Source organism: Callithrix jacchus, chromosome 6, assembly GCF_049354715.1.
Source record: "Callithrix jacchus isolate 240 chromosome 6, calJac240_pri, whole genome shotgun sequence".
NCBI classification, from domain to species: domain Eukaryota; kingdom Metazoa; phylum Chordata; class Mammalia; order Primates; family Cebidae; genus Callithrix; species Callithrix jacchus.
Window position 1 is genome coordinate 148,966,066 of NC_133507.1, and position 25,660 is coordinate 148,991,725.

General features: G+C 36.2%; 1 protein-coding gene across 49 annotated transcripts in view; it reads left to right on the forward strand.

Annotated features, from left to right (window-relative positions):
- The window catches only part of MFF (mitochondrial fission factor), a 34,053-nt gene that overhangs the window by 1,965 nt on the left and 6,428 nt on the right, over positions 1–25,660 (forward strand). For 5 of the 49 annotated variants that reach the window (XM_078328733.1, XM_078328730.1, XM_078328732.1 and 2 more), the window contains exons 2-5: positions 1,547–1,658; positions 3,462–3,682; positions 4,943–5,112; positions 13,943–14,031. In XM_078328733.1, the coding sequence (XP_078184859.1) occupies positions 3,502–3,682; positions 4,943–5,112; positions 13,943–14,031 (440 nt within the window). In that variant the 5' untranslated portion in view covers positions 1,547–1,658; positions 3,462–3,501. Of the gene's footprint in view, positions 1–1,546; positions 1,659–2,458; positions 2,625–3,461; positions 3,683–4,942; positions 5,113–13,942; positions 14,032–16,413; positions 16,489–21,391; positions 21,551–25,029; positions 25,063–25,660 lie in introns of all 49 variants that reach the window. The other 44 variants (XM_078328724.1, XM_017973772.4, XM_017973773.4 and 41 more) reach the window with 24 other exon arrangements.

The window sequence follows — 25,660 nt, forward strand, 5'->3', positions numbered from 1 at the left end:
TGTGATTCTAGGAGAGATTTTTGGCTTATTTGTTATGTTATACAACAGAATCATGTACTGGTTGCCTACTGGATTCTAAGTTACAAAACTTCTGGAATTCACATAACACCAAATGAGAGGTTTATTTATTGCTAAAAGATACTATCAGAAATGCCACAATCTGTTGAGGAAGAAAAAAATTAGATTTCGATTGGTTTTAAGCAGAAAACCCAAGAATTGGGATAGTACAGTATTAAATCTTAGTAGAAAAGTTCCAGTTACTTTTTAAATTTAAGTCGTTCAGCTACAGGAGAATTTGGCTTTTTCCAGAAGTTGACATTTTAGTATCCGCCTTTATTTTCTAAGTGAATTTTTTTTTTTTACAAACTCAGAGATTCAAATAAGAAAAGATGTTGCTGGCTGGGTGCAGTGGCTCACGCCTGTAATCCTAGCACTTTGGGAGGCCAAGGCAGGTGGATTGCCTGAGCTCAGGAGTTCAAGACCAGCATGAGCAACACAGTAAAACTCCCTCTCTACTAAAAATACAAAAAATTAGCCCGACATGTCGGTGTGCGCCTGTAGTCCCAGCTACTCCGGAGGCTGAGGCAGGAGAATTGCTTGAACCACTTTCTTCTCGTTTATTACTATAAAACTTCAATGTATAATGCCCCAAGGCTATAATCTTTTTGAGGTAGCTCTTTTCAGTGTTAGGTCTGAATATGAGCTTTTACTATGTTTGAGGCACAAGTATTAGAAGAGCATCTCATCTAGAATGATGCACAAAAATTGATTATAAAGGTTGCCTATGGGAGCCTGGGTGGTTAAGGATAGGATTGGAAATAGGACTCTTCCTTTTCTCTGTATATCTTGTGTATTTTGTACCAAGTACATGCATTACTGGTTCAGAATTTTAACATTTTAAGTGAATGAAAATTTAAACAGGCCGGGCACAATGACTCACACCTGTAATCCCAGCACTTTGGGAGACCAAGGCCAGAGGATTTCTTTAGCCTAGGAGTTTGAGACCAGCCTGGGCAACATAGTCAGACCCTGTCTCTACAAAATTAAAAAAATTAGCTGGGTGTGGTGGCATGTAGGCTCAGCTTTTCAGGAGGCTGAGGTAGGAAGATTACTTGAGCCCCTGATATCAAGGCTGCAGTGAGCAGTGATTGCTCCATTGCATTCTAGCCTGGGTGACAGAAAAAAAAATTTAATAAATGCGTTTGTTCCTTTTTAACATATGTGTGTATCTATATACGTATGTATACCTAAGTATTAGATTCATGTAAACTTACGTATTTTTCATCTGCCACATTTTTCTAAATACAAATCAGAAACAATGACAGAGCTAGTCTTTTATATTGCCTTGCCTAATGAATAGTCATAGGGCCCATCCGTGGGGTTAACATTGGTGGTAAGCTTCATTTTTTCTTTCTTTTTTCTTTTACTGGTGTCTTGATGTCAACTTGTGCATCTTTGTGACTGTTACCATTTGGAAAATTTCCAACAATGAATCCCTAGTGGGTATCATCTAGTTTCTCAATTAGCCTCTGTTTTTCTTCCCCAGGGACAAAAGTGGCTCTCAATCCAGCATATACACACTGAAGCAAGTTAAAGGATTTAATATGAAGCACAGAAGCAGATAGTGCCACGTAGCAAGCAGTAGTTGGTACACATTTGTGAGTAAAAATTGTCCCTTTGGGCTTATTTTCTTAGTCTTTAAATCATCTGCATGCCAAATCCTTAAAGATCTATGTCCCCAGAGATGTTTTGACAAAGAGTGAAAGACATGAGTTAGCAGTCACAATCAAACCAGTTGCCGGGGCTGAGTGTCCTGAGCAACCTCTAAGAGCTCTTCTAGGCATCTGAGTGAGGCTAGGCTTAGGCTGGGGCTGTATCTCCAGCATGGAGTTTAGGAAATCCCTTAGCCATGGTTAAGTCATGTATGCTGTCTTTAACTTTTCCGCCCTTAATTTATATTTAATGTCTTTGCTGAAAATTTAGTGTAATTTCCATTTGAGGTTTGCACTAAATTTTGAAGTTTCTTTCTATTCAAAGAAACTATTACACATCAAATTTGTAGGCTACCTCAGTTATATTTAGTTTTTCCTTTTGTAGTCCCTTCATGATTTCTTCATTTGGGCTTAGTCTAAAAACAGGATTTTCCCCCTTTGGAGTATAATTAGAGGAGTTTTATGGCAGTATTTTTTTTTCTAATCTGACTTCACATTTGTATATACATTTGATACAGCTTCTGTATCCTATTTGCAAAATCTTTAGACTGACTATGCTTAAAGCTGTCTTTATGATTCTCAAGGTACAGAAAAATTCTTCTCAGGATAGTTTGGAAAATGGTTTCTCAAATCAAGCCCCAAGTCATGTTCAAATCCCAAAGTAGTTTTAAGTATTTACTTTTATTCATAGTTTTCTTATGAAATGAATTGTTGAAATACTGATTTTCATTCTTTCTTTTTTACAGCTGGAAAAGCAGTGTCCGCGTTATGTACACCTTCAAAAAAAGTTCAGATGTGTAGGGGAATTGTTGTGTAAAGTAAACTGAACTATAGGGTTGCAGTATCTTAATAGCTATTATAGACATATATTTAAATGAGTAAAAGAACAAGCAGTGACACACCACTAGGAAGGTCAGTGAAATTTTATTCAGCTGAGCTGGTATTAGAGGTTCGAGAGACAATGGCTTTAATGCTCATTGCCATAGGCTGACCATGCTCTTTTACATTTTTATCAGCATTTTGTATTTGGCAGCAACAGTCTTTCTACTTCATTAAAAAAATAACACACATAAATATGATAGTAAGTACAAATTAATAGGGTAAAAGTTTCAATCCCTCCAAAGATGAATACAAGCATTAGAATTTATTATTACAAATTCTGTATTTGGTATTCATTGCATCTCAGTCATTAGGAGAAGTTTTAATTTGTGATGTAATTTTCAGAGAGTTGCATCTTTTTTAGTAAATTCAGGGTTCATTTTATGCATCGTCATTTAAAGGTTTGAATAACAGATGCATTTGTCATTTGAAGGTTTTATTTTTTCATGCATGACAGCAGTTTCTAATTGTAATTTTTTAAAATTTTAAGCTGCTTTCCCTCAAATTGATGAGGAAATTTAAATTTTATTTCAGGCATTTTTAGTTATAAGCAGCATGCATATTTATGCAGAGAAAGAGAGTGTGTGTTTGTATGTGTACATACACATTTGTATTGTAGTTCTGTAATAATTTTAAAATTTGCTCCTAAGCAATATCCTCAAGGCACAATTTCAGCTGACAAGTGAGAAGGCATTTTATCAAGGAAAGCATTTTCTTTCATCATTTATTTTTTTCTTTTTATATGTTCAGCACTTGCAAATGAGAAATTTCCTTTCGCTCATTTTATAAGGTATTGTCTTCTAACTTCATTACATAGAGGACACTGATATAACACTCAATCAGCCCTGTCTTTAAATTTTTCTCCCACAGAGTAAGTGGGGCAGCATTTCCTTCTCCCACTGCTGCTGAGATGGCAGAAATTAGTCGAATTCAGTACGAAATGGAATATACTGAAGGCATTAGTCAGCGAATGAGGGTCCCAGAAAAGTTAAAAGTAGCACCGCCAAATGCCGACCTGGAACAAGGATTCCAAGAAGGAGTTCCAAATGCTAGTGTGATAATGCAGGTTCCGGAGAGGATTGTTGTAGCAGGTATTTCACCTTTATTTATAGAAGGTTGCCTGTTAAATCTTTGTTTTACGCATTTCTATGAAAACTTTGGAGTTTTCTTTAATGTTACTGAGAAAAGGGGTTGGAAAAATGCAACTTTACACTTTTGACCTTTCTATTCATTATTATAGTCTGAATTTCAAAGTATTTTTTAGTAATTCAACTAATTATTGAAGTTTTACACACATAAAATATATACATCTTTAAGTGTATACTTGACGAGTTTCAACAAAAGTGAACACCCATATAACCACCACCACAGTCCAAATACAGACCATTTTTTACTCCACAAGGTTCCCTTGTGCCTCTTTCTCACTCAGTCCCTACCCCTCAACTCTAGGCAACCATAGTCTACTTTTTATAGGCAGAGACTAGATTTGCCTTTCCTAGAGTTTCATGTAAACGGAATCATAGAGTATATGTTCTTATCTGGCTTCTTTTGTTCATTGTAAGGTTTTTGAGATTATTCCGTTGTTGCATATATCAGTTGTTCATTCAGTTTTTTTTACTGAGTAATATTTCAGTTTGGATACACCATAATTTATCCATTCATCTTCATTCATTAATTGCTTCTTGTTTGAGGCTGTTAGGATTCAAGCCACTGTGAATACTGAGGTTCAAGTCTTTGTGAGGACATATGTTTTCATATCTTAGGACTGAAATTGCTGGATATATACTACAAGTTATTTTCAACTTTCTGAAAAACTGCTAAACTTTCCAAATTTTTGTACCATGTTCCATTCCATCGGTGATGTGTGAGTTTCGTTTGTTCCACATCCTTGCCAACATTTTGTATTGTTAGTCTTTTAAACTTTAACTGTTTGGGGGTGTTGGGCCATTTTGTAATTTTAATTCTATTTCCCTGATTATTAATAATTTTGAACATATGCTCATGTGCTTTTTGGCTACTTAAATGTATTCGTTGTGAAGTATCTATTCAAATGTTTTGTCAGTTCGAAAAATTGGGTGTTGTAAAAGTTTTATATATTCTGGATACCAGTTTTTTGGTCATATATTGTGTATTGCATAATTTCTTTACAATTTCTGTACCACAGTAATAACTATTAGTGAAATGTCAATTCTTACATGCTGGAAGCATATTTTGAAAGAAACTAATGCTTATTGGGAGATAATGAGTCAAAAGTAGACAGTAAATACATTTTTAACAAAAATCACTGTCTTTTTAAAAAACCTCCGTGCTTTTCTTCTCTCTCTCTCTCTCTCTCTATTCTTAACTCCTAGGAAATAATGAAGATGCTTCATTTTCAAGACCAGCAGATCTTGACCTTATTCAGTCAACTCCCTTTAAACCCCTGGCACTAAAAACACCACCTCGTGTACTTACACTAAGTGAAAGACCACTAGATTTTCTGGATTTAGAACGACCTGCTACAACTCCTCAAAATGAAGAAGTAAGTAGAATTTTAACATCACCAGAATTTGAAATAATACAGACAAAGGTAAAAGAGAAGAGAGAAAAGGCTATAAATCATATCCTTAGCAATATGTCATGAAAGCTTTCCAAATAGAACATTACTAATAATTCTATTTACAAATATGCCAAATAAGTTATTGTGCTATTTTTAAAATTTAAATGTAATGTTTTAGGAAAATGTAAATTTGTGGAAAGCATAATTAAGTTCCTGTGGTTTGAAGAACAAGCTTTTCTGGGTAGGTGTTGCTTGTTAAATAATAAGAAAAAGTTTGGAAATTTAGCAATAAAAAGTAAATATATCACTTTTTATAAAATCAGTCTAGCAAACAGGGCAAAGAGAGCTCTTTTTCCTTTGATATTACCCATTCTCTGAGTTAGCCACTATACAGCATCACATTAATATGACCATTGACCTAAATGTAGCAGTGTAGACTAACAAGGTGTTAGTAGCAGAGCTCAAATCCTGCCTCTGCCATTGACTTGCAGCTAAGCTTTGAAGCTTCTTTGCTGTGATGATTTCTGGAGTTGCATCTTTTTCATACAACTTCTGAACTAACATGTTGCCATGAAGCAAGTATAAGACAATGTGCAAACATATGTTTTTATTAAGAATGGTGCTGCTTGTGTCTGGTTTCATTTTTCATGTAGTCCTTACCAAAGAGAGTAAAGCACCCATACTGTCTAGGGCAGTGCAGTTTTCTAGGACTAGGTTCTTAGGTTGTAAGTTTCTGCTGAGTTGATTGAGGTGATATGCTCATAGTTTGGATATTCTAGATATTTGTTTGGTGAAAAGCGCTAATTATGAACATTTACATGACAAAAAGGCCCTAAGATATTTGCAGAATTATATTACTTAACAAACATTTTTTAACTTTTATGTTTGCGATACTGTATGCAGTATAAGAATTAATGAGAGTTCTTGCATTCAAAAAGTTTGCTGTCTGTCTAGTTCCAGCAGAACAATGATATGAGTGAGGGAAAGACATCAACACACACAAAAAATATAAAATTCTTTAATAGAAGAGAATAATAAAGTCACTAAGATGGTTACACAAAACAAAAGTATCCAGTGTGCTCCCAGTTCGAGGCCAAGTTTTCTGGCTCCCCAAAGTTCCTTGGGAATGATAGCTGTAAAAATAATTGTCCTACAGTGAGGATTTTGACAGCAGAGAAATGCTCCTTACTATATTCTTTGGGTTTTGTTTTTCTTTTGATCTTTCTGCTTCTCCTAACTGATTGAAAGCAACCCAGGCACTTCTCTGAGTGATTATTTTAAGAGTGAGTGAAAAAGTTTGCCAGGACTTCCCTCAGTAGGCCCAGACTTTAAGACTATATGGGGTTCATTCCTGCATTAACTGTGATATTGAGTCGAATGTGATAGATGCCCAGAGTATATAACACTGGAGCAAAAAAGTTTGTGTGAGAATTAGACCTAACTTTGAAGGCCTACTTTGCCATTGACTAACCACTTTGGGCAAGCTATTTAACAAATCTAGGGCTTATCTCTGAAATAAAGATAAGAATAATGCCAAGTGCGTAAGATTATTATGAGAATTAAATGTAATAATGCATGTAAGGACATGTTCTAATTTGTGTTAAAAGCTCAATATGTATAAATGTTATGGTTAGGAAAGAGTTAAAATCCTGTGGCAGGAGCCTGATCTTGAGACGAAAGAGAGGAGTTTCTGAGATTAATACCAGATGCCTATTGAAAGCAAAGATGATAGTCTGGACTTCAAGTTTATACAAGTTTATTGAAGGGTCCAGTAGCCTTCAACAGGCCTTCAGCTGCAGTGAGCCAGGGAGGAACGGGTAAGGGAGCCAGAGTTCTAGTAGCTTAGAGAAATCTACTGAAATAGAAAAGCAATCATGCCCTGAGTGCTGATAACATTGATGGTTCATTCAGGTGTTACTCAGAATCTGCAAAGTGAGACCCCCAGAACATTTGCTCCGTAGTAATCACTCTGCAGTGGATGCCAGGGTTTCTCTACCTCAGCATTGTTGGCATTTTGGACTGGAAAATTCCTTGTTGTGGTGAGAGCTGTCTTTTTGCACTGTAGAATGTTTACAACATTCGTGATCTCTCTCTACAAGATGCCATTACCATCTTCCAAGTCACGATATCCAAAAATGTCTATAATAGTGAAAAGTGGAAGCAACTAATATGTTCATCAGCTGTTGAATGAATAAGCAAAACATGATCTAGTCATATAGTAACTCTTATTCAGCCACAAAAAAGTGAGGTACTGGCCAGGTGTGGTGGCTTACGCCTGTAATCCCAGCACTTTGGGAGACTGAGGCAGGCAGATCACTTGAGGTCAGGTGTTCGAGACCAGCCTGGCCAATATTGTGAGATCCTGTCTCTACTAAAAATAGAAAAATTAGCTGAGCATGATGGTGTGCACGCCTGTAGTTCCAGCTACTCCAGAGGATGAGTCAGGAGAATCACTCGAAACTGGGAGGTGGAGGTGGCAGTGAGCCAAGATGATGCCACTGTACTCCAGCCTGGGTGACAGAGCCAGACTCCATCTCCAAAAATAATAATAATAAGAAGGTACTGATACATGCCACAACATGGATGAACCTTGAAGACCTATGAAGTTTAAGAAGTCAGCAAAGGTCATATATTGCATTTTTCTACTTACCTGAAATGTCCAGCATAGCAAATGAATGAAGACAGGATACAGATCAGTGGTGACCACGGGTTTAGAAGAGAGGGGAATTGAGAGTGACTGCTTAATTGGTATGGGGTTTCCTTTTAAGCTGATGGAAATGTTCTGGAACTAGACAGTGGTAATGATTACACAACATTGTGAGTGTACTATATGCCACTGAATTACACTTCAAAATGTTTGAAATTGTGTATGTTATGTGTGTTTTACCACAATAAAAAAGAAAATATCTCCAGACATTGCCAAATGTTCTCTACAGGACAAGATCACCCCTGCTGAGAACCATTGACCTATCTCAAGAAAGGAGATTACCACAAGAAGCCTTATGAGGAAGTCTATAAAATTGTTGTCTGAAAGCCTGATTGATACAAGGGATAAATTTGTAGAAAGCAGTTGTACTTGAGTTCTTAAACTGGCTTAAAGAATCCAGGTGAGCCCTTGAGGAGGGCTTAAAACATAGCATAAATAATTCCTTAGCTCAAAGAGGGTTTAAAAACCTAGATGCTTGTCTGGAAGAGATGAAGCTGACAAACTCTTTCAATATGCCTCATCTCCACCAATATTTGGAAATCAACTCTACAATAAGACCATTGCTTGGTGATTCTGTTTATAGGGAACTAAAAACTATGCAATAAACCATGTGATCTGGGCATGAAATACAGTATGCCCAAGTCATGACAATTTTCAGTGTTCTTACAGTAGACTAGGCAGTGTGAATGAGGAGAAAGAAGCTGAGACACTGACAATACTGCCTCTTCTCAAAAAGGAATCCAAACTGGAGCAAGTGGGGAAGGATATTCCAGAGAACAAGAAGAAAGAACTATAAAGAAAGAGTTGGAAAATGCTGCCTGTAAGATTTGACACAGCCTTGAACAGTGTGACTGAGTCAAAGATGTGGACTCTGCCATTATATCCTGTCCATCAAGGCATGGGTGGCTCACGCCTGTAATCCCAGCACTTTGGGAGGCTGAGATGGGTGGATCACGAGGTCAAGAGATCGAGACCATCCTGGTCAACATGGTGAAACCCTGTCTCTACTAAAAATATAAAAAATTAGCTGGGCATGGTGGCGCATGCCTGTAATCCCAGCTACTTAGGAGGCTGAGGCAGGAGAATTGCCTGAACCCAGGAGGCGGAGGTTGCTGTGAGCCGAGATCATGCCATTGCACTCCAGCCTGGGGACCAAGAGTGAAACTCCGTCTCAAAAAAAAAAAAGAAAAGAAAAAATAAGCTACAATAAATCCTAAGAGCTTTGTGAGAAGTCCATTGAAGTTAGAAGAGAAAACAGACTGGACTAAACAGAGAGAGTAAAAACTTTTTCCCAGGTTGACATCTCTTACTTCAAAGAGGAGAAGTACGAGAATACCATTCATTTCTATAATAAATCTTTGAAGAACACTGAACCCCAGATATATACAAGAATTGTCCATAGTTACGAATTAATCTGGAAGGAGCAATCAGTTGGCGTATGTAAACCAAGAAAAGAGTAAAGGCAATGAGTGGTTTCAGAAATGGAACTATCTCCAAGCCATGCCAGCTTTATACAGAAGCCATGAAATGGCATCCACAGGATACCAGATTCTACAGCAGTTAGGTACAGAGTGTACAGCCAGAGCTCGAGGAGTAGAAAAAATAATATCCAACTGGAACCACCCTTAACACAGATTAATACTTAGAAAGCCACAACCTTAGAATCTGAAGGATAACACAAAAGCCACAGATGTCTAGCAGAAGGCCCTAGACCTGTAATTCTACCTAGAAGTAGCAGATGGTTGTTGGTACCCAGTTCAGTTGACATGGCAATACTAAGGATGTGAAGCAAAAAACCATAGCTATATGATATATCCTAAAACAAATGCAGAAGGACTCCCAGGGACTCAGTGAATATTTAAAAGGTTCCTGCGAGAGCTTAGAAAATCAAGAACTTCATGAATATGGATCTGATCATAGTTTGATGATGGTTTATTGAGCTCTTTTTCCTTCATCTTCACTTGTGGAAGGAGGAGCTGGGATTGCAATGAGCAGATTGGAGCAAAAGTCTAGAGAGACAAGGAAAAGCTGAATTGTATATATGTATGCACATTCATGCAGGGAAAATTCAGAGATGTGCACTCACATTCATTGTGTAACTACTGTTTGAAGGCCCTCTTAGCACAAGCATGGTGTCTTCATTCCTCAGAAACTGGGCCATGTGTCCATCCCAAAACCCACATTTACTGGCTTAACTGTTCGCCCCATAATTCATGATTTTACAATTTGGACAGTGACCATTTTGGGGAGGGAAGATTTTTATCCCAATTGTTCAGTCTACATTGTTAATTTGTACCTTTTCCCCCTTCTGCAATAAAAGTCCCACAGAAAATGGGGATGAGTATAGAAGAAAAACACTAAGGCTCTTAGCAGATTCCTGAGAGGTGGGCTTTGAACAGATTGAGAGAATCAGCCATCAGAAAACCTAGAGGACATTTACTTGCCCAGGAATTTATGAATAATCAAATTTAACTTGGAGTATAAGCGTATTAAAGGAGAATTGTGTGCATGCGTGCAGCATGTGTCTAGTGCTGCATGTTATATAACTAAACACAGAAGACCCTATGACCCAACTTCCAGGAAGCTGCTTGAACCCAGGAAACTATTTCTCAGCCTCAGGGATGAATAAAAGTAAGTGCTTAATTAATGAAGGATGATTCTGAAAGACATTTTAAAATTTTGCATTGAAGCCAGGCATGGTGTCTCATGCCTGTAATCCCAGCACTTTGGGAGGCCAAAGTGGATGGATCTCTTGAGGTCAAGAGTTCAAGACCAGCCTGGCCAACATGGTGAAACCCTGTCTCTACCAAAAAACACAAAAATTAGCCAGGTATGGTGGCACACACCTGTAGTCTCAGCTACTCAGTCGGTTGAGGCAGGAGAATTGCTTGAACCCAGGAGGTAGAGGTTGCAGTGAGCCGAGATTGTGCCACTGCACTCCATCCTGGGCAACAGAGTGAGACCCAATCTAAAACAACAAAACAAAAGAAAAATCTCAGATTGAAACAAACATCCAGGCCGGGCATGGTGGATCACTTGAGGTTAGGAGTTTAAGACCAGCCTGGCCAACATGAAATGCTGTCTCTACTAAAAATACAAAAATTAATCTGGTCGAGATGGCGTGCACCTGTAATTCCAACTACTTGGGAGGCTGAGGCATGAGAATCACTTGAACCCAGGAGGTGGAGGTTGCAGTGAGCTGAATTCGCACCTTTACACTCCAGCCTAAACAACAGAGTGACACTCTGTCTCGAAAAAAAAAAGAGAAAACATCTACCACCCCATGTTGAATGGTAAAACATTTTTTAATATTTAAATAATTAAAGATCATTGTGTTTTTTAACCACCCCAGGCAGTCATCTGAATTCTTTAGTATTACAGTAAACCAGTTAGTCATATTAGCAGGCATAACAGATGATATGCTTTTATCTTATCTTGCTTCCTCCTCTGCCCCTCATATAGCAGCAATGTCAAGCTCAGTGTTCCTGTTAAGATGTATTTTAAATAAGATTTCAAATGGTGAAAATAGCAGTACATTTAGAATCCTCTCACTTCTCAAGCTTTGTTGAAGTCATAGGTATATTTGTCTTCTCCCATTGTTTCCAGTTCTCTTGATCTTAGTTCTCACCACATAGCCATAGGAATGGTTCCGACTTAACAGACAAATCATCCAGATCTTTGCTATATGGAAGAGCTGTCCTCCTATAGGGAAAGCAGCCACAACTTCTCTAGTAGGTAGGAAGGCAGGTGTCAGTGGGATTCTCACAAACCAACCCAGTAGTCTCACTGTACATGAATAAGATGCACTTAGTTGTGAATGTGTTAGATTTTATGTATAATTACTTAAAAGTAATTTTTTATTTTGACGTTAACCTTTAAAAGTTCTGGTAGTAGGACCGGGCTCGGTGGCTCACACTTGTAATCTCAGCACTTTGGGAGGCAAAAGCAGATGGATTGTGTCATCCTAGGAGGTCAGAACCAGTTTGGGCAACATAGCAAAACCCCATCTCTACAAAAAATAAAAAACATAACCAGATATGGTGGTGCACACCTGTCGTCCCAGCTGCTCCAGAGGCTGAGAGATAGATAGGAGGCTTGAACCAGGGAGGCAGAGGTGCAGTGAGCTGAGATCACGCCAGTCCAGTATATTCCATCGCAGACGGCAGAGACAGACTCTGTCTCAAAAAAAAAAGGTACTGCAGTAGGCTCCAAACGGACTCCTCTGTTTTCAGAAGTTATTTTTTTGTTGTTTAGATGGGTAAGTGGTTCATGATCATAACTGAATCAAAACTATGTTCTGAAAGTGTGTGTTGCATAGTGTGCTTTTAAATTCTGTTGGCAAGAAACACAGGATCTGTTCTACCTTAATGGTGCTGATAACCTAATAATCTACTCCCAAACCTTTTTAAAAACACACAGACATATATATATTTATATATATTAATATACATATAATTATATGTGCCCGACCAAAAACATCAATAAATATTGATTGGCACTTTTGAAAATATTAATTTTCAAATTCTTTAATTCATATACTATTTGTTTTTTACTATAAAGTTTAATTTTTAAAAAACCATAATGTTGGCCGGGCATGGTGGCTCATGCATGTAATCCCAGCACTTTGAGAGGCTGAGGCAGGCAGATCACAAGGTCAGGAGTTTGAGACCAGCCTGACCAATATGGTAAAACCCTCTCTACTAAAAATACAAAAATTAGTTGGGCATGGTGGTGCACAGCTGTCATCCCAGCTACTCGGGAGGCTGAGACAGGAGAGTTGCTTGAGCCTAGGAGGTAGAGGTTGCAGTGAGCTGAGACTGTGCCACTGAACTGCAGCCTGGGCAACAGAGTGAGACCCTGTCTCAAAAAAAAAAACACGCCAAAAAGCAAAATAAAACCATAATGTTGCCATGGCTATTTTAGTGGAGGGGGGGTTATTTTTGTTTTGTTTTGTTTTTTTTAAGTACTTTGCAGTGGCTCACACCTGCAAAAGTGTAATCCCAACACTTTGGGAGGCCAAGGTGGGCAGAACACTTGAGCTCAGGAATTCGAGACCAGTCGGGCAACATGATAAAACCCCATCTCTACAAAATACAAAAATTAGCCAGGTGTGGTGGTGTAGTCCCAGCTACTTGGGAAGCTGAAGTGGAAGGATCACTTGAGCCCAGGAGTTTGAGGCTGTAACGAGTCATGATCATGCCACTGCACTCCAGCTTGGGTGACAGAGCAAGATTCTATCTCAAAAAAAAAAAAAAGTATTTTTAAATAAGCAGAAAAGTTAATGATTACCACTGTGCTAGTTATCCATTTCTATGTAACAAACCATCTTAAACTTAGTGGCTTCAAACAAACAAACCTATGTTTTGCTCATGCATTCTGTGGTTAGGAATTTGCAGTTGGCATGATGGGGAAAGCTTGTTTCTGTTCTCCCAATGTCTGGGGCCTAAGCTAGGAAGTCTGAAATACTCATCATTTCTATAGGAATCACGAGCCCTCTGAATTTCAAGGGAAAGAAGCAGATCCTGTCTCTTAATGGAAGAAGGTCAAAGATACATTTTGTAAGAACATGTGGGATTAGAGATGGCGGCCATTCTGGAATGCCAAAACCATCAAGCTAGATACATTTTTAGTCTAGTTTTCAAATATTCAACCAAATCTTAATTTGTTAGAACCCTAGAAACGAGGAACATTTATTTATAATACAGATACTCTCTGTATTATATGTGCCTGTAAAAACTTTTATAAATTGTTCTTATAAATAAGTATCTAGCATAAGATTAAACAAATAATAATAATTGTACCAAGTAAGAGTGATACTTAAAAAAGAAACCAAAGTAGTGTTCTTCTTAAATAGACATTACTGTTTATCTGCAATAGAGTAAGTAGGGTGTGTGTGTGTGTGTGTGTGTGTGTGTGTGTGCGTGTATTTTTTTTAACAAGTCTGTCAGTAATACACTCCCTGGCAGCAATTCTTTGTTGCCTTTTCTTAGTTATATTCTTTGTAAATTTTTTGACTAGCCTTGTTTCAAGGTTCTTTTGATGCTAAGCAGCTACTAGGCTACTAAGAATATTTTTATTTCCTTGGCTTCCTTTGTGCCTTAACAGATCCGTGCAGTTGGCAGACTAAAAAGAGAGCGGTCTATGAGTGAAAATGCTGTTCGCCAAAATGGACAGCTGGTCAGAAATGATTCTCTGTGAGTAGCAGCACTAAGCATTATATTTCCTTTGTAAGTTTTCTCAGGATATTTTCTGTTTAGAAAAGCCCTTGTTTTTCTAAATAATTACTTCCTGTAGTTTTTAAAATTCGTTTTACATTTTTGCCATACTTATAGTCTTAAAATCTGGCCATTTTGTTGGTTGTGAGAATTTGTCAGTAACCTTATCCTCTCCTGTGTAGCATGGCTTGCTAATTAAGTTACCATAAGATTGTGAACTGGTCCTTTCCAGCTTTGCCTCTAATGAGCTGTATTTAACAATGTAGCGAGACAAGCAGAATTTTTTTTTCTTTCTAAAAGTATTTTTTAGCTTTCTTCCTTATGATTCATTGATTTTTTTTTTTAGGTCCTTTTCATTTTAAAAAAATACCAGTATGTTGTTTAAAAGACTGCTTGTTTAAACCTTTCTTTTTCATTTGGTTGTATTATCAAATTCTGATTTTAAAGCTACCACAAGATATATTATTGCTTCTTTACTTTTTTATTAAAATTAATGAATTTTTACAAACAGAATGTTCCTTGAAAACTGGTCAGAATTTTAATCAGAAAGTCATTGTCAGTAGTAGCTTTTTAAATAGATTATATAAATTAGTATTTCTTTCTCATTTATTTTTTGGCCAGTTTTCATAAACTCATCATGGACCAAGTGTGATGGCAAGCAACATTGTTAGCTTCTGTGGAAACTGAATGAATCAGGAGATGATACATCTCGTCTGAGAGCTAGCAAATCTAGATAGATGCAAACATTTAATTTTATTTACAAAATAACTAGAGCACAAGACAGTAGTTTATATTATACCATAATAGTTTCTAGTTTGGACCTGTCTAAAGAGTATAGGGGTACAGAAGAGGCTTTGATGGAGATAGGGTCATTAATATTCAAGGTAGAAAGGATTTTTTTTTTAAAGTATTTTTATCCTTGCTTTGAAAGAAAAGGGAAGTTCTAACTTCTATATAAATTATTTGCTTGCCTTATTGAAATTCTATTATCTTGTATTAGGTGAAAGGAGAACTAAACCTGCTCTGATTTCTTGGAGAATATTGAAATGTCTCCTAAGGTAGTTAAAATTATTCTGAAAGACTGTGTAGGAAGAGAGTAAGTTAAAATGAATATATACCTCCTTCAAGGAATGCTTACTTCAAGATTCAACCATTAGTAATATAAAATGTTTTATGACTGTGTTTCCCTAAAGGTATCTGGTTAGCAGTGATGTCAGCAGGCCCATGAAATCCGTTTTTCTAGACTATTCCCAAATGTATTACATGAAAGTTAAAGAGGCTGTATCATTTATGGCTAAAGTGGCTTCTTGATATTTAGTACTTTGCAGAGTGATTAAACATATACTCAAGGGCTTTAATTATTTTCTTTTTGTACCATTATCGTAAGGCAACAAAGATTTCTAGTAAGCTTTTCCACGTATAAAGATGCGGCTTACTATTTAGGTCCTTAGCTGCTTTGATTTTACATTAATAAAATAAAAGCAGGATTATTATAATATAGTACCACTTTTATTTTTTCTCCCAAAGTATGTATTATTGATACTGCATTCAACTGAAGATAAAGGAAACTGCTTTATTGTGTATGAAAACCAGTCCAATGAAGTATGATTTAGAGTAGATGATTATAGATATTTTTGCCTTTACCTAATAACATAAGTTCCTCATAACAGAAAAGATTTACAGAGTTAACTAATGTTTGATTTCTTTTTCTTCTTTAAGTTGCTTTACTGACATTTTCTAAATGTTTAATAAAACTGAAAATCTCATTTTTGGTAGTAAAAGTAATGAATCTTTATACATTTTCACAGTGAAATGCTTAACATTGCTTAACCATATTTTTTGTTATGGTTGTTACGTATATTACATGTTATATACGTAAATTGTTAATAATGTAACCTTGCCCTTTCTTTCCCTACTGTTGTTAATTTTGTAATTTACAATTGAATTCATCTTTAAGAATCTACATCTTATTAACTTTAGAATTTTGTGTAATGAACATTCAGTGTTAACATAATGAAGAAAAACAATTAATATAGTACCTCTGTTAAAATAATTATTAAACTCCTGCTATCTTTACCTACTTTAGTCTTTTCTTTGTAAGATGAAATTGTTGTGCATCATTAGTGCATGAAACTTTGCCTGCCTCCACTTTATTTTATTCTGTGGCTTTAAGAATAAAAGTGGAAATAAGTATGAGAGCAGAAGCACTAGCCTTTGTTTTCTTAATTTCTTTGAAGAGGCCATAAGATTATCATCAGCTATTGGCACAAAAATGAGTTCTAAACAGTAAAATCAGATCTAGCGTTTTCTTTGTGTTATATAAAAGCTGAATATGTAAAAGAAGCATAATTATTATTTAAGGTGGCACAGATCAGATTCTGCCCCAAGAAATAAAATTTCAAGGTTCCAAGCACCGATTTCTGCACCGGAGTACACGTAAGATTTTATCTGCTCTGCTTTTCACAAGTAGGAGTTGTTTTGATTTTGAAGGATTGTGTTAATAACTAATCTATTCACATGGTAATTGACATATACTATCCTAATTATCTTCCTGTTTGGCTTTTTAGTACCTCTGTTTTAGGATTTCTCAAACTGTCATTATATACATAATTAAGGAAAAAATAACTAGACCAGCTAAAGAAGTTGTGTGTGATTTTGTGTGTATTGGTGAAGGGAACGTGGAATATAATATGCACATAAGGACCAGGCATCCTTTTCATTTTGCTTTGATTGGCATAATAGTTCTCTACAGATTCGACTTCACCTGGTTAAGTGATTCCAGTTTTTTTTTCATTTCACCACACTGTCTTTTCTCTTCTATCTTGTCCCTGAAGAATGGAGTCTAAGTGTGGTTTGTCATTTATTTTTAAACCCACTCTTTCCATGTGACAAAATAAGGCATGAGAATGACTAACTCTCATGGAGCAGAGCATTTTGGTATATAATACAAGTATTCAATAGCTAATATAGGTCTTAAGCAACACAAGAAACCACACTGATAGCCAACAATTTTCCTCTTATTCTGGTTCTATTATTTTACATCAAGGAACAGCTATTCAATTGCCATAGATAATGGCAGCATATTAGAATTTCCTCTCTGTTTAAAATTCCAACAAAAATTCATGTATTTGTGTTTTAGTGGAAATTTTTTCTCTTTATTATTTTACCTTATTTTTTGGAAGAGTCTGATACCTCACTGAAGAGGTTACACCCACAGTTTGAGAAACATTATTCCTATGAAAACTCACATAAAGAGGTACTTGACTTTGAACTTACTTTTAATAATGACTTAGTTATGCCAAGTACATTTTAATTTAAATTTTCGTTCTGACATTAGCTAGGGTTATTTTTTGTTTTTTTGGTTTTTTGAGACAGTCTCGCTGTGTTGCCCTGGCTGGAGTGCAATGGCGCAATCTCAGCTCACTGCAACTGCCACCTCCTGGGTTCAAGCGATTCTTCTGCCCCAGCCTCCTGAGTAGCTGGGACTACAGGCGCAGGCCACCACGTCTGGCTAATTTTTGGGTTTTTTTTTGTTTTTTGGTTTTTTTTTGAGACGGAGTTTCGCTCTTGTTACCCAGGCTGCAATGGCACGATCTCGGCTCACCGCAACCTCTGCCTCCTGAGTTCAAACAATTCTCCCGCCTCAGCCTCCTGAGTAGCTGGGATTACAGGCATGCGCCACCATGCCCAGCTAATTTTTGTATTTTAATAGAGACAGGGTTTCACCATGTTGACCAGGATGGTCTCGATCTCTTGACCTCATGATCCACCCACCTCAGCCTCCCAAAGTGCTGGGATTACAGGCTTGAGCCACCACACTAGGCCCTGGTGTGGTTTACTTAACTCGCGTAATAAGATTCCATGTCAGCATGAGGTAGAGCTATTACTAATGAAGCATGGTAAACATCAGTGCTTTCTTCAAAATTTTCTAATCTTTTTCTTTTAAAAAGGTAAAGTTGAGACTTTGCTATTTTATAACATCACTGGAATCAATTTATCAAACTGCATTTTTATTAAATTACTAAACATATAATGCCATTTACTTAACCTTCTTGGTGCCTTTGTAGTATGTTTACTTTTTTTATTTTCCACAGTAGTTCACTTGTCAAAACAACAGAAACAGAGTTACTAAACCTTGGATGAGTAGGTACGTGAGTGCACAGACGTAAAAGCGCTGTTTCCCTCCACCGTTTATACCTGTGGAGTACATTTTAGCTACTGTCAAACTGATTGTTAAAATGGAGCTTATTCTTTTTTGTTCTTACATTTGTTTGTGAAAAAGACCAACAAGACTGCTTAAAGTTTTAAAAAGGAAAGAGAATTGACAAGTTATTTATTGGTTCTAATTACTAATGTAGTTTTGGTGATCTTACGGTGATTCATTTCATCTTTAGATCAAATTAAATGTTACCAAGCAAAGACATTTAATCTATACCTAACACTGGCAAAAGCAGTCATCAATTTAAAAAAATACTCCCAATTTCATTTTTGCTGTTTATGGAGGATTGCCATACACATGAATGAAAAGCCAAATTTTTTATTAATCTTTGGAATGTTAATTTCTTTTGAGAAACAACTAGAAACTCAAGTTACGATTTTGATGCTGCTTTTGATGAAATATCTTTACTAGTATTGATAATAACAACTTTATCTTTTATTGTTCTTTATAAGTATTTTTCATATTAAGTTATAATTGAGAATCATGTAAGTTTTTTTTCTAATTTCATGTGGTCATAGAATCTTAGAATTAGGAGAGATCTTATGGATTGTTTTAGAATGCAACCTTTTGTATTCCATCTTAGGAACTCCTTGTAATTAATCTGAAGTAAGTTTATGTTTGACTATTTTATAAGATGACTTCCTCATTTCCTATGTATGGACAGGAAACACTTGCACTTTTACAGTTTAAATAAACAGTTCATTATTGTTTGTTTCTGGCAAAAGGATTTCTCTTAGAGGAAGTAACCCTTCTTTTAATTGTTAATGGGCAAAAATGCATTACGTTTTTTTCAAGGATTTGAGTTAGTTCATTCATACTGTTGCCCCAAGATTATAATTTTAAATATTGATTATTGGGGCTTTTAATATGTTACTCTGTAGCTAGTTTATCAATACATAATGATATACTAATTATTCAATTTAAGCCTCCAAATGCAAAGGCAAAGTATTGATTAGTCCTTTAAAACTTGCTTAAGTGAATTTAGGCATTTATGCTGGCTGCTCTATCAAGATGAGTGTAAGATGGATTGTTTGATTTTGTTGATGCAAAACTGGCCATTTTTAATTCTGCCTCCGATGATACATATATATTTTAATATGAACTTAATCTGGTTTCTTTTTTTTTTTTTTTTGAGACGGAGTTTCGCTCTTGTTACCCAGGCTGGAGTGCAATGGCGCAATCTCGGCTCACCGCAGCCTCCGCCTCCTGGGTTCAGGCAATTTTCCTGCCTCAGCCTCCCGAGTAGCTAGGATTACAGGCACGCGCCACAACGCCCAGCTAATTTTTTGTATTTTTTAGTAGAGACGGGGTTTCGCCATGTTGACCAGGATGGTCTCGATCTCTTGACCTCGTGATCCACCCGCCTCGGCCTCCCAAAGTGCTGGGATTACAGGCTTGAGCCACCGCACCTGGCCCAATCTGGTTTCTTACAAGCAGTAAGAGCTTCAGGTTTTCACAGTGCTACCTAAAGAGAATTCTAAGTGTAAGACTAACATATAGTTTGGTTTCACAGATAGGCTGGGGGTTTTTTTGTTTTGTTTTGTTTTGTTTTGTTTTGTTTTGTTTTGTTTTGTTTTCTTCTGTCATGCCCAGTATGGGTTTTGCCAAGTTCCATGGGTCAGTAGATAATGTTGGCTTATATGTATTTCCAGAGATTGCCAGTCTCTCGACAACATTTAAGGTCACTAACCATGAGACTGCATCTGAAAATTTGATTTTATCTTGACACCATTAGGCCTAAATCTTATGAAGAATCAGGCTTGGTGGATTAGTTGCTTTCTATGTTAAGTTTTGGCTTAGATCTTCTAAGTAGTCTTTGAAAAACGTGGTTTTCATATTATGGCACTTCTCTCTTTGGATCACCAAGCCATTCAAAGTTATTCATAAAATTGTGAAGGAGTTTTTGTTTTTTAATTTTCTGGGACTCTGAGACTAATTTTAGATGACTATAACTATCCCGTCAAAAATTATCCCACTTATTTTGTAGTTTGCAAACAAATACGTGGTAAGTTAGAAAAGATTACGCCGTCAAAATAAGAGATTTTCTTTTTTCAATTGTTTATCATCTGCTTCACTTTTATTCTTATAGATGTAATACACATGGGATGACATTTAACCTGGTGTTAGTTTTGCCTTGACATTGAGAATGTTGAGCCCTCATTCCACTGTCATAGCCCTCTTCTTGTAACAAACCATCTCTCAAGTCACTTAAATACCTCACAATAGATAATTATGCTGTAACTTTAAACAACTCCCTGAAAATACCGACACAGATCTTAAGAGTTTAGGTTAGAACCATAAGAATTGGTTCATTCAGCTTTCAGAAAGCACTGGCAGCGGGGGACAAATGAAATTGTGCATCTCAGCCCACACATGAAAGAATGATTAATATTATTGTCACTAAGAAGCCCAGAAATGGATATCAGCCATTGATAATTCAAAAAGTGTCCCTACCTTCTTTCACTGTATTCACAGATTTGGGAATGTAGTAGTCATTTGACTAGAGAACAGTTAGAGTCATTTATGCTGCAGTTATTTAACTAGAGAACAGATGCTTACTATAATTAAGCAACCAAGTATCATTTGCTCATCATAAACTTCAATTTGCTTCATTGTCTCTATGAAGTATTTGAAATGGTGTTTTTATGGAATCACTTTTGATTCATGTGTTTAAACTTTGACATCTGTGTATGAGAATTCTCTGTCCTACTCTGGTAATCTTCCGTAAGTTGACAGCAGTGTTGTTTCTTAGAAGTTTGGTTTATTGAATTGAAATATAAACACAAAGTAAAGAATGCTACTACTGCTTCTCCAATGGTAGGGTTTGAACACATTCATTGCTGTAGTTCTCTTCCCTTTGTAAAGTTGTTCTTTCATATTCGGTTTATTTATTTTGATGTTTAGGGTTACAAAGTTATAAGTGCTTCGTAGCTAGTTTTTGAAAACAATTCAAAATGTTTATTCTTTGACAATTTTCTTGTGGGGAGAGTGAAAGGTGGGAAAGGGGGGCAAGAAAACTAAGGTAAACTAAGAACATTAAGATAAAGACTGCTCAGCTGAAGTTTTAAAAAAATCTGACTTGAGTGTTTTTCTCTTCGTTTGCTGTGCTTGTGTAAACAGTGTGACACCATCGCCACAACAGACTCGGGTCTGTCCTCCCCATATGTTACCTGAAGATGGAGCTAATCTTTCCTCTGCTCGTGGCATTTTGTCGCTTATCCAGTCTTCTACTCGTAGGGCATACCAGCAGATCTTGGATGTGCTGGATGAAAATCGCAGGTGATTGGCCATCCGTGACTCTTGCCGGCTTTGTTGCATATTTTTTGGCCTCGTGTAGTGGACTGTGGTGTCTTCCTTTTCTGTTTTTACCTTCTGGCCTCCTTCTAAGATGCAATGGTTTGAAACAGCTTGCTTTACTTTCTTTTAATTTGAAATTATTGTCCAAAATTCACATTTCACAAGATTACATTAGCTTTCCATCTGTCAGGGAGAGTGTACAAAGAAAGCAAATGATTTTTTTCAAAGGCTTTTCTAGCCTGTTCTAAGTACTTGACTCCATTTGGGGATATGCCGAGGGGTCCCGTTGGATTGAGTGTTGGACTGAAGCGTACTAGTCCTCTTTAGTCTTTTGATGTAATCATTTATGCTACGAAAATGATTGGATTATTAAAGCAAATCTGAGGAGGTGATGTCAGGACACTTTTTCCTTTCCTCTCAATAACTGATTTCCAGGCCTGTTTTGAAAATGCCAAGTGCTATCATCTGTTTGAGAACACTCAATGTTGATAACTTATATCACTTTTGAACCTCTCCAAGTAAAATCATTAGTAGTATACTAAGACTTACTCATGCAAATAATTTTTTTGTGGTTATTTCAAGTACTTTTTCTCCTCATTTTGTTACTACATAATGTTTTAAAGGAAATTCAGGAGCTTTTTTGGCATAGTGTGGGAAAGATAGAGTCAATTTCATTTCAACTCTGAACACTTACCTAATGGTTTCTGGTAGTCAGGGTTTGAATTTTTATGATTATTTAATTAAATTGTTACTTTCTGCATTTTGAAGAATTCACAATAAATTAAGCTGGCCTTTCTAATAGATCCTGTTTCTTAGGAACGAATATGTCTTCTGGCTTGCACTGAACAAACTTTTTCATGTTGAATGCTTGTAGTCCTCACACAGGCCCTGAGTATGTCACCGTACTTCTCAAGCACTTGTCCATGCTACTTATCATTGTTGAATTCAGGGCCTTTCTAAGCCTTCCCAGAGATGACCTAGTGCTATGCATTTGGGTCCAAGGACTGAAAGCTGCACTAAAAAGAGATGAAAAAGAAAGCTCATGGCATGAGGGTGTGGAGGCAAATTATGTATACATTTCTATGTATAGATTTTGATTTTCCCCAAGGTTTTGACTCCCTTTTATGCTTTTTGAAGCTTCAAAGACATCCTTGAACTATTGGGGAGCTATAAGAAGCAGCAAAGTTCAGAACAAAAAGCATGGATTCAGGGAGTCACTCAGAATTAACCTGGATCCACCCCATGCATAGCTGCATGATGGCCTTGAGCAAACTGCTTAGCTTCTTTGGGCCTCATTTTCCTTGTCTGTTGAAAACGGTAGTAATATCTACCTTTCCGGATTCTTGTGAGGATCTTCTCCCCTCCCTACGTTTAATTATAATATAGGGATAATGGCCTCCAATTCTTTATTTAGTATGGTAGGAGATCTCTCAAATGATATTGAATATAAAGTAGCAGGCACTTAAGAACTAATATTTACAAGTGCCTGTTTTCTCTTCCCTCCTTAAAACAGAATTATTGACCATCAGCTAAGTTGTTTAACTTTTTGATTATAATAAATCCTTAGTGGAGACCAGATTATTAGGTCAGAGTATATCATATCAAATGCTATTACATTTAAAATATCTGAATGAGAAATATATTTCTAAATCTTGTATAAAAACTAATAGCTAGATGACAAAGTCACATTACATTAAAATTGTATGTACTGAAGAGAAAAAAAAAAGTATTTGTCCCAGTCCCCCCACCAGCATATACACAGTTCATTGCAGTAATATGGAACTTGTGAAAATACGGATTTTTTTTCCTCCATAATAGAAAAACAATTGTGCCTCAGGGTCAAATGTACAAAATCAAAAATTGTATTAGTATGAACTTTGTATTTTTTTAATAATGAAAAATATTTTTAGACTTTAAGTGAAATTTTATTTCAGTTTTTTATATTGTGATGAATTGATAACTTTAAAATCCCTTTTCTGGGAAGAAATTATCTTTTCTCATTCACTTAAGTAAGTTTTTAAAAATTCATGAAGGAGTTATATTAATAATGCTTTGCTCCTAGATCTATGCCGTTACTTGTGACCTTGGAGCCCAGAGGGTTAGATTCTCATCAGTCTTATTGCCACTTCCGTATTGAAGGCTTTTTTAAAGTTGTATTCAGAGATCTCAATGTTGAGCAAGATTTGATCAGAATTTTAAGTGCCAAATCAGTTTTTATTTCCTCTACGAGAAGTATCCAGCATAACTTTTCAGATATAAGAAATAGGAATGTGAAATTTGGATAATGTTCTACTTGCATGATTATAAAATAATACTGCTTATACAGTTTTTACTGCTTCTACATTCCTTGCTCTGTACATCATTTTTTCCTTTCTATTTTATTACTCTTGGCTATTATGATGCTAATGCAATACCTTATCTTTTGGTCATACGTCATCACATTACGTATAGTTAATTTAAGCTAGAACTATTTGGGGGGAAAAGAAAAGAGCTTCCTGCTTGCTTTGTCACTATGAAATAATGCAGATTCACAATTCCTTGACATAAGAACTATTTTCAGTTTACATTTTAAAGGACGCTGTCAAAAGATTTATGTATATATTTTTTTTCTTACAAGAATGTAGATGATATAAACCAAGCTCAATACGAACACCAACTTAAATCGTAGGTACATGTTAGAAAAGGTTATTTACACAGGTCAGTGTCATGCATTTGGAAAACTCATACGCTGAAAATTTACCAAAGCACCAGGTGTGTTATTTCCTCAGGTGCAGCAAAAATTAAGATACTATTACGATTTGGTCCTTAACTGGTTAGAAAATGCCCATCTCTCCCTACATCTGTTAGAGCTATGTACCTCATTTTACAATGTAAAATATTAACATCTTAAAAAAGAAACTTCATTCCTGTGTAAGAACATTGGTTAAATATTGATAGATGAGTAATGCTTAGCTCTTATTTTTAGGAGGGGCTTGATTACTTTTTACAGTTTTTTTTCTTAACACATTGTATTCACTTTGAGTGAATAGAATAAGAAACCAATGTGTGAATAATTTATATTTTTGGCAAGTATCCCTATAAATAGACAACTTGGAAGACCTAGAAATCTAGAGTTGCAGTGGATACAATGTTTGTTATTTATAATTTTTCTCTTTTAAAAAAATGTGTAATTCCTGATCCCCCAAACTGTTTATTTCCTGTAGCAGGTTATGTTTTTATAGCAAAGAAACACATATTATGTTACATCAGAGCATATTTACTCAGAAACGTCAGTGCACAAGTTAATGGTGGAGCTCAGTGGTAGCCTTGGATTTCTTTCCCTTTTGCCACTCTCCAAAACATACTGTTGAAAAGATTTTATGTATTAAATCATGCTTATAGAAAATGGTACTTGAATAAAGTTTCTAACTTTGCCAAATACCTGTCTAATTTACTTTTATATTATATGTGTCAATTGCCAGTGTGAGAAGACAAAATGAAATACGTTGTGAAAGGTAACTGTATTATTTTCTGGCTCTGCATTATGAAAGGGAAATCTCTGTGGTGGAATGTGTTAAATATCACAGACCCATTTGAACATACTGTGTGCACTTTAAAAAGCTTTAGGAAGCACACAGTGTTGGCTTCATCTAGTTAACCGTTTTCATGTTAGTGTAATTTAAGACTGTAGTTAAATAACAGGTTTCTAATACCACAGAGTAAATATGTTAGTAGGATGAGATGAATTTAAGACCTGTCTCAAGTATATGTGATTTATTCATGATTTTTAGCCAATAAAATAAAAGTCAAACATGTTTCCCCAAAATGTCTCTGAATCCCTTGTCATCTAGGCTCCAGAAATTTTTTTTTTTTTTTTTTTTTTTTTTTTTTTTTTTTTGAGACAGAGTTTTGCTCTGTGGCCAGGATGAAGTGCAGTGGCACAATCTCGGCTCACTACAACCTCCACCTCCTGGGTTCATGCGATTCTCTTGCCTCAGCCTCCCAAGTACCTGGGACTATAGGCACAGGCTACCACGCCCAGCTGATTTTTGTATTTTTAGTAGAGACAGGGCTTCATCATGTTGGCCAGGATGGTATCTATCTCTTGACTTC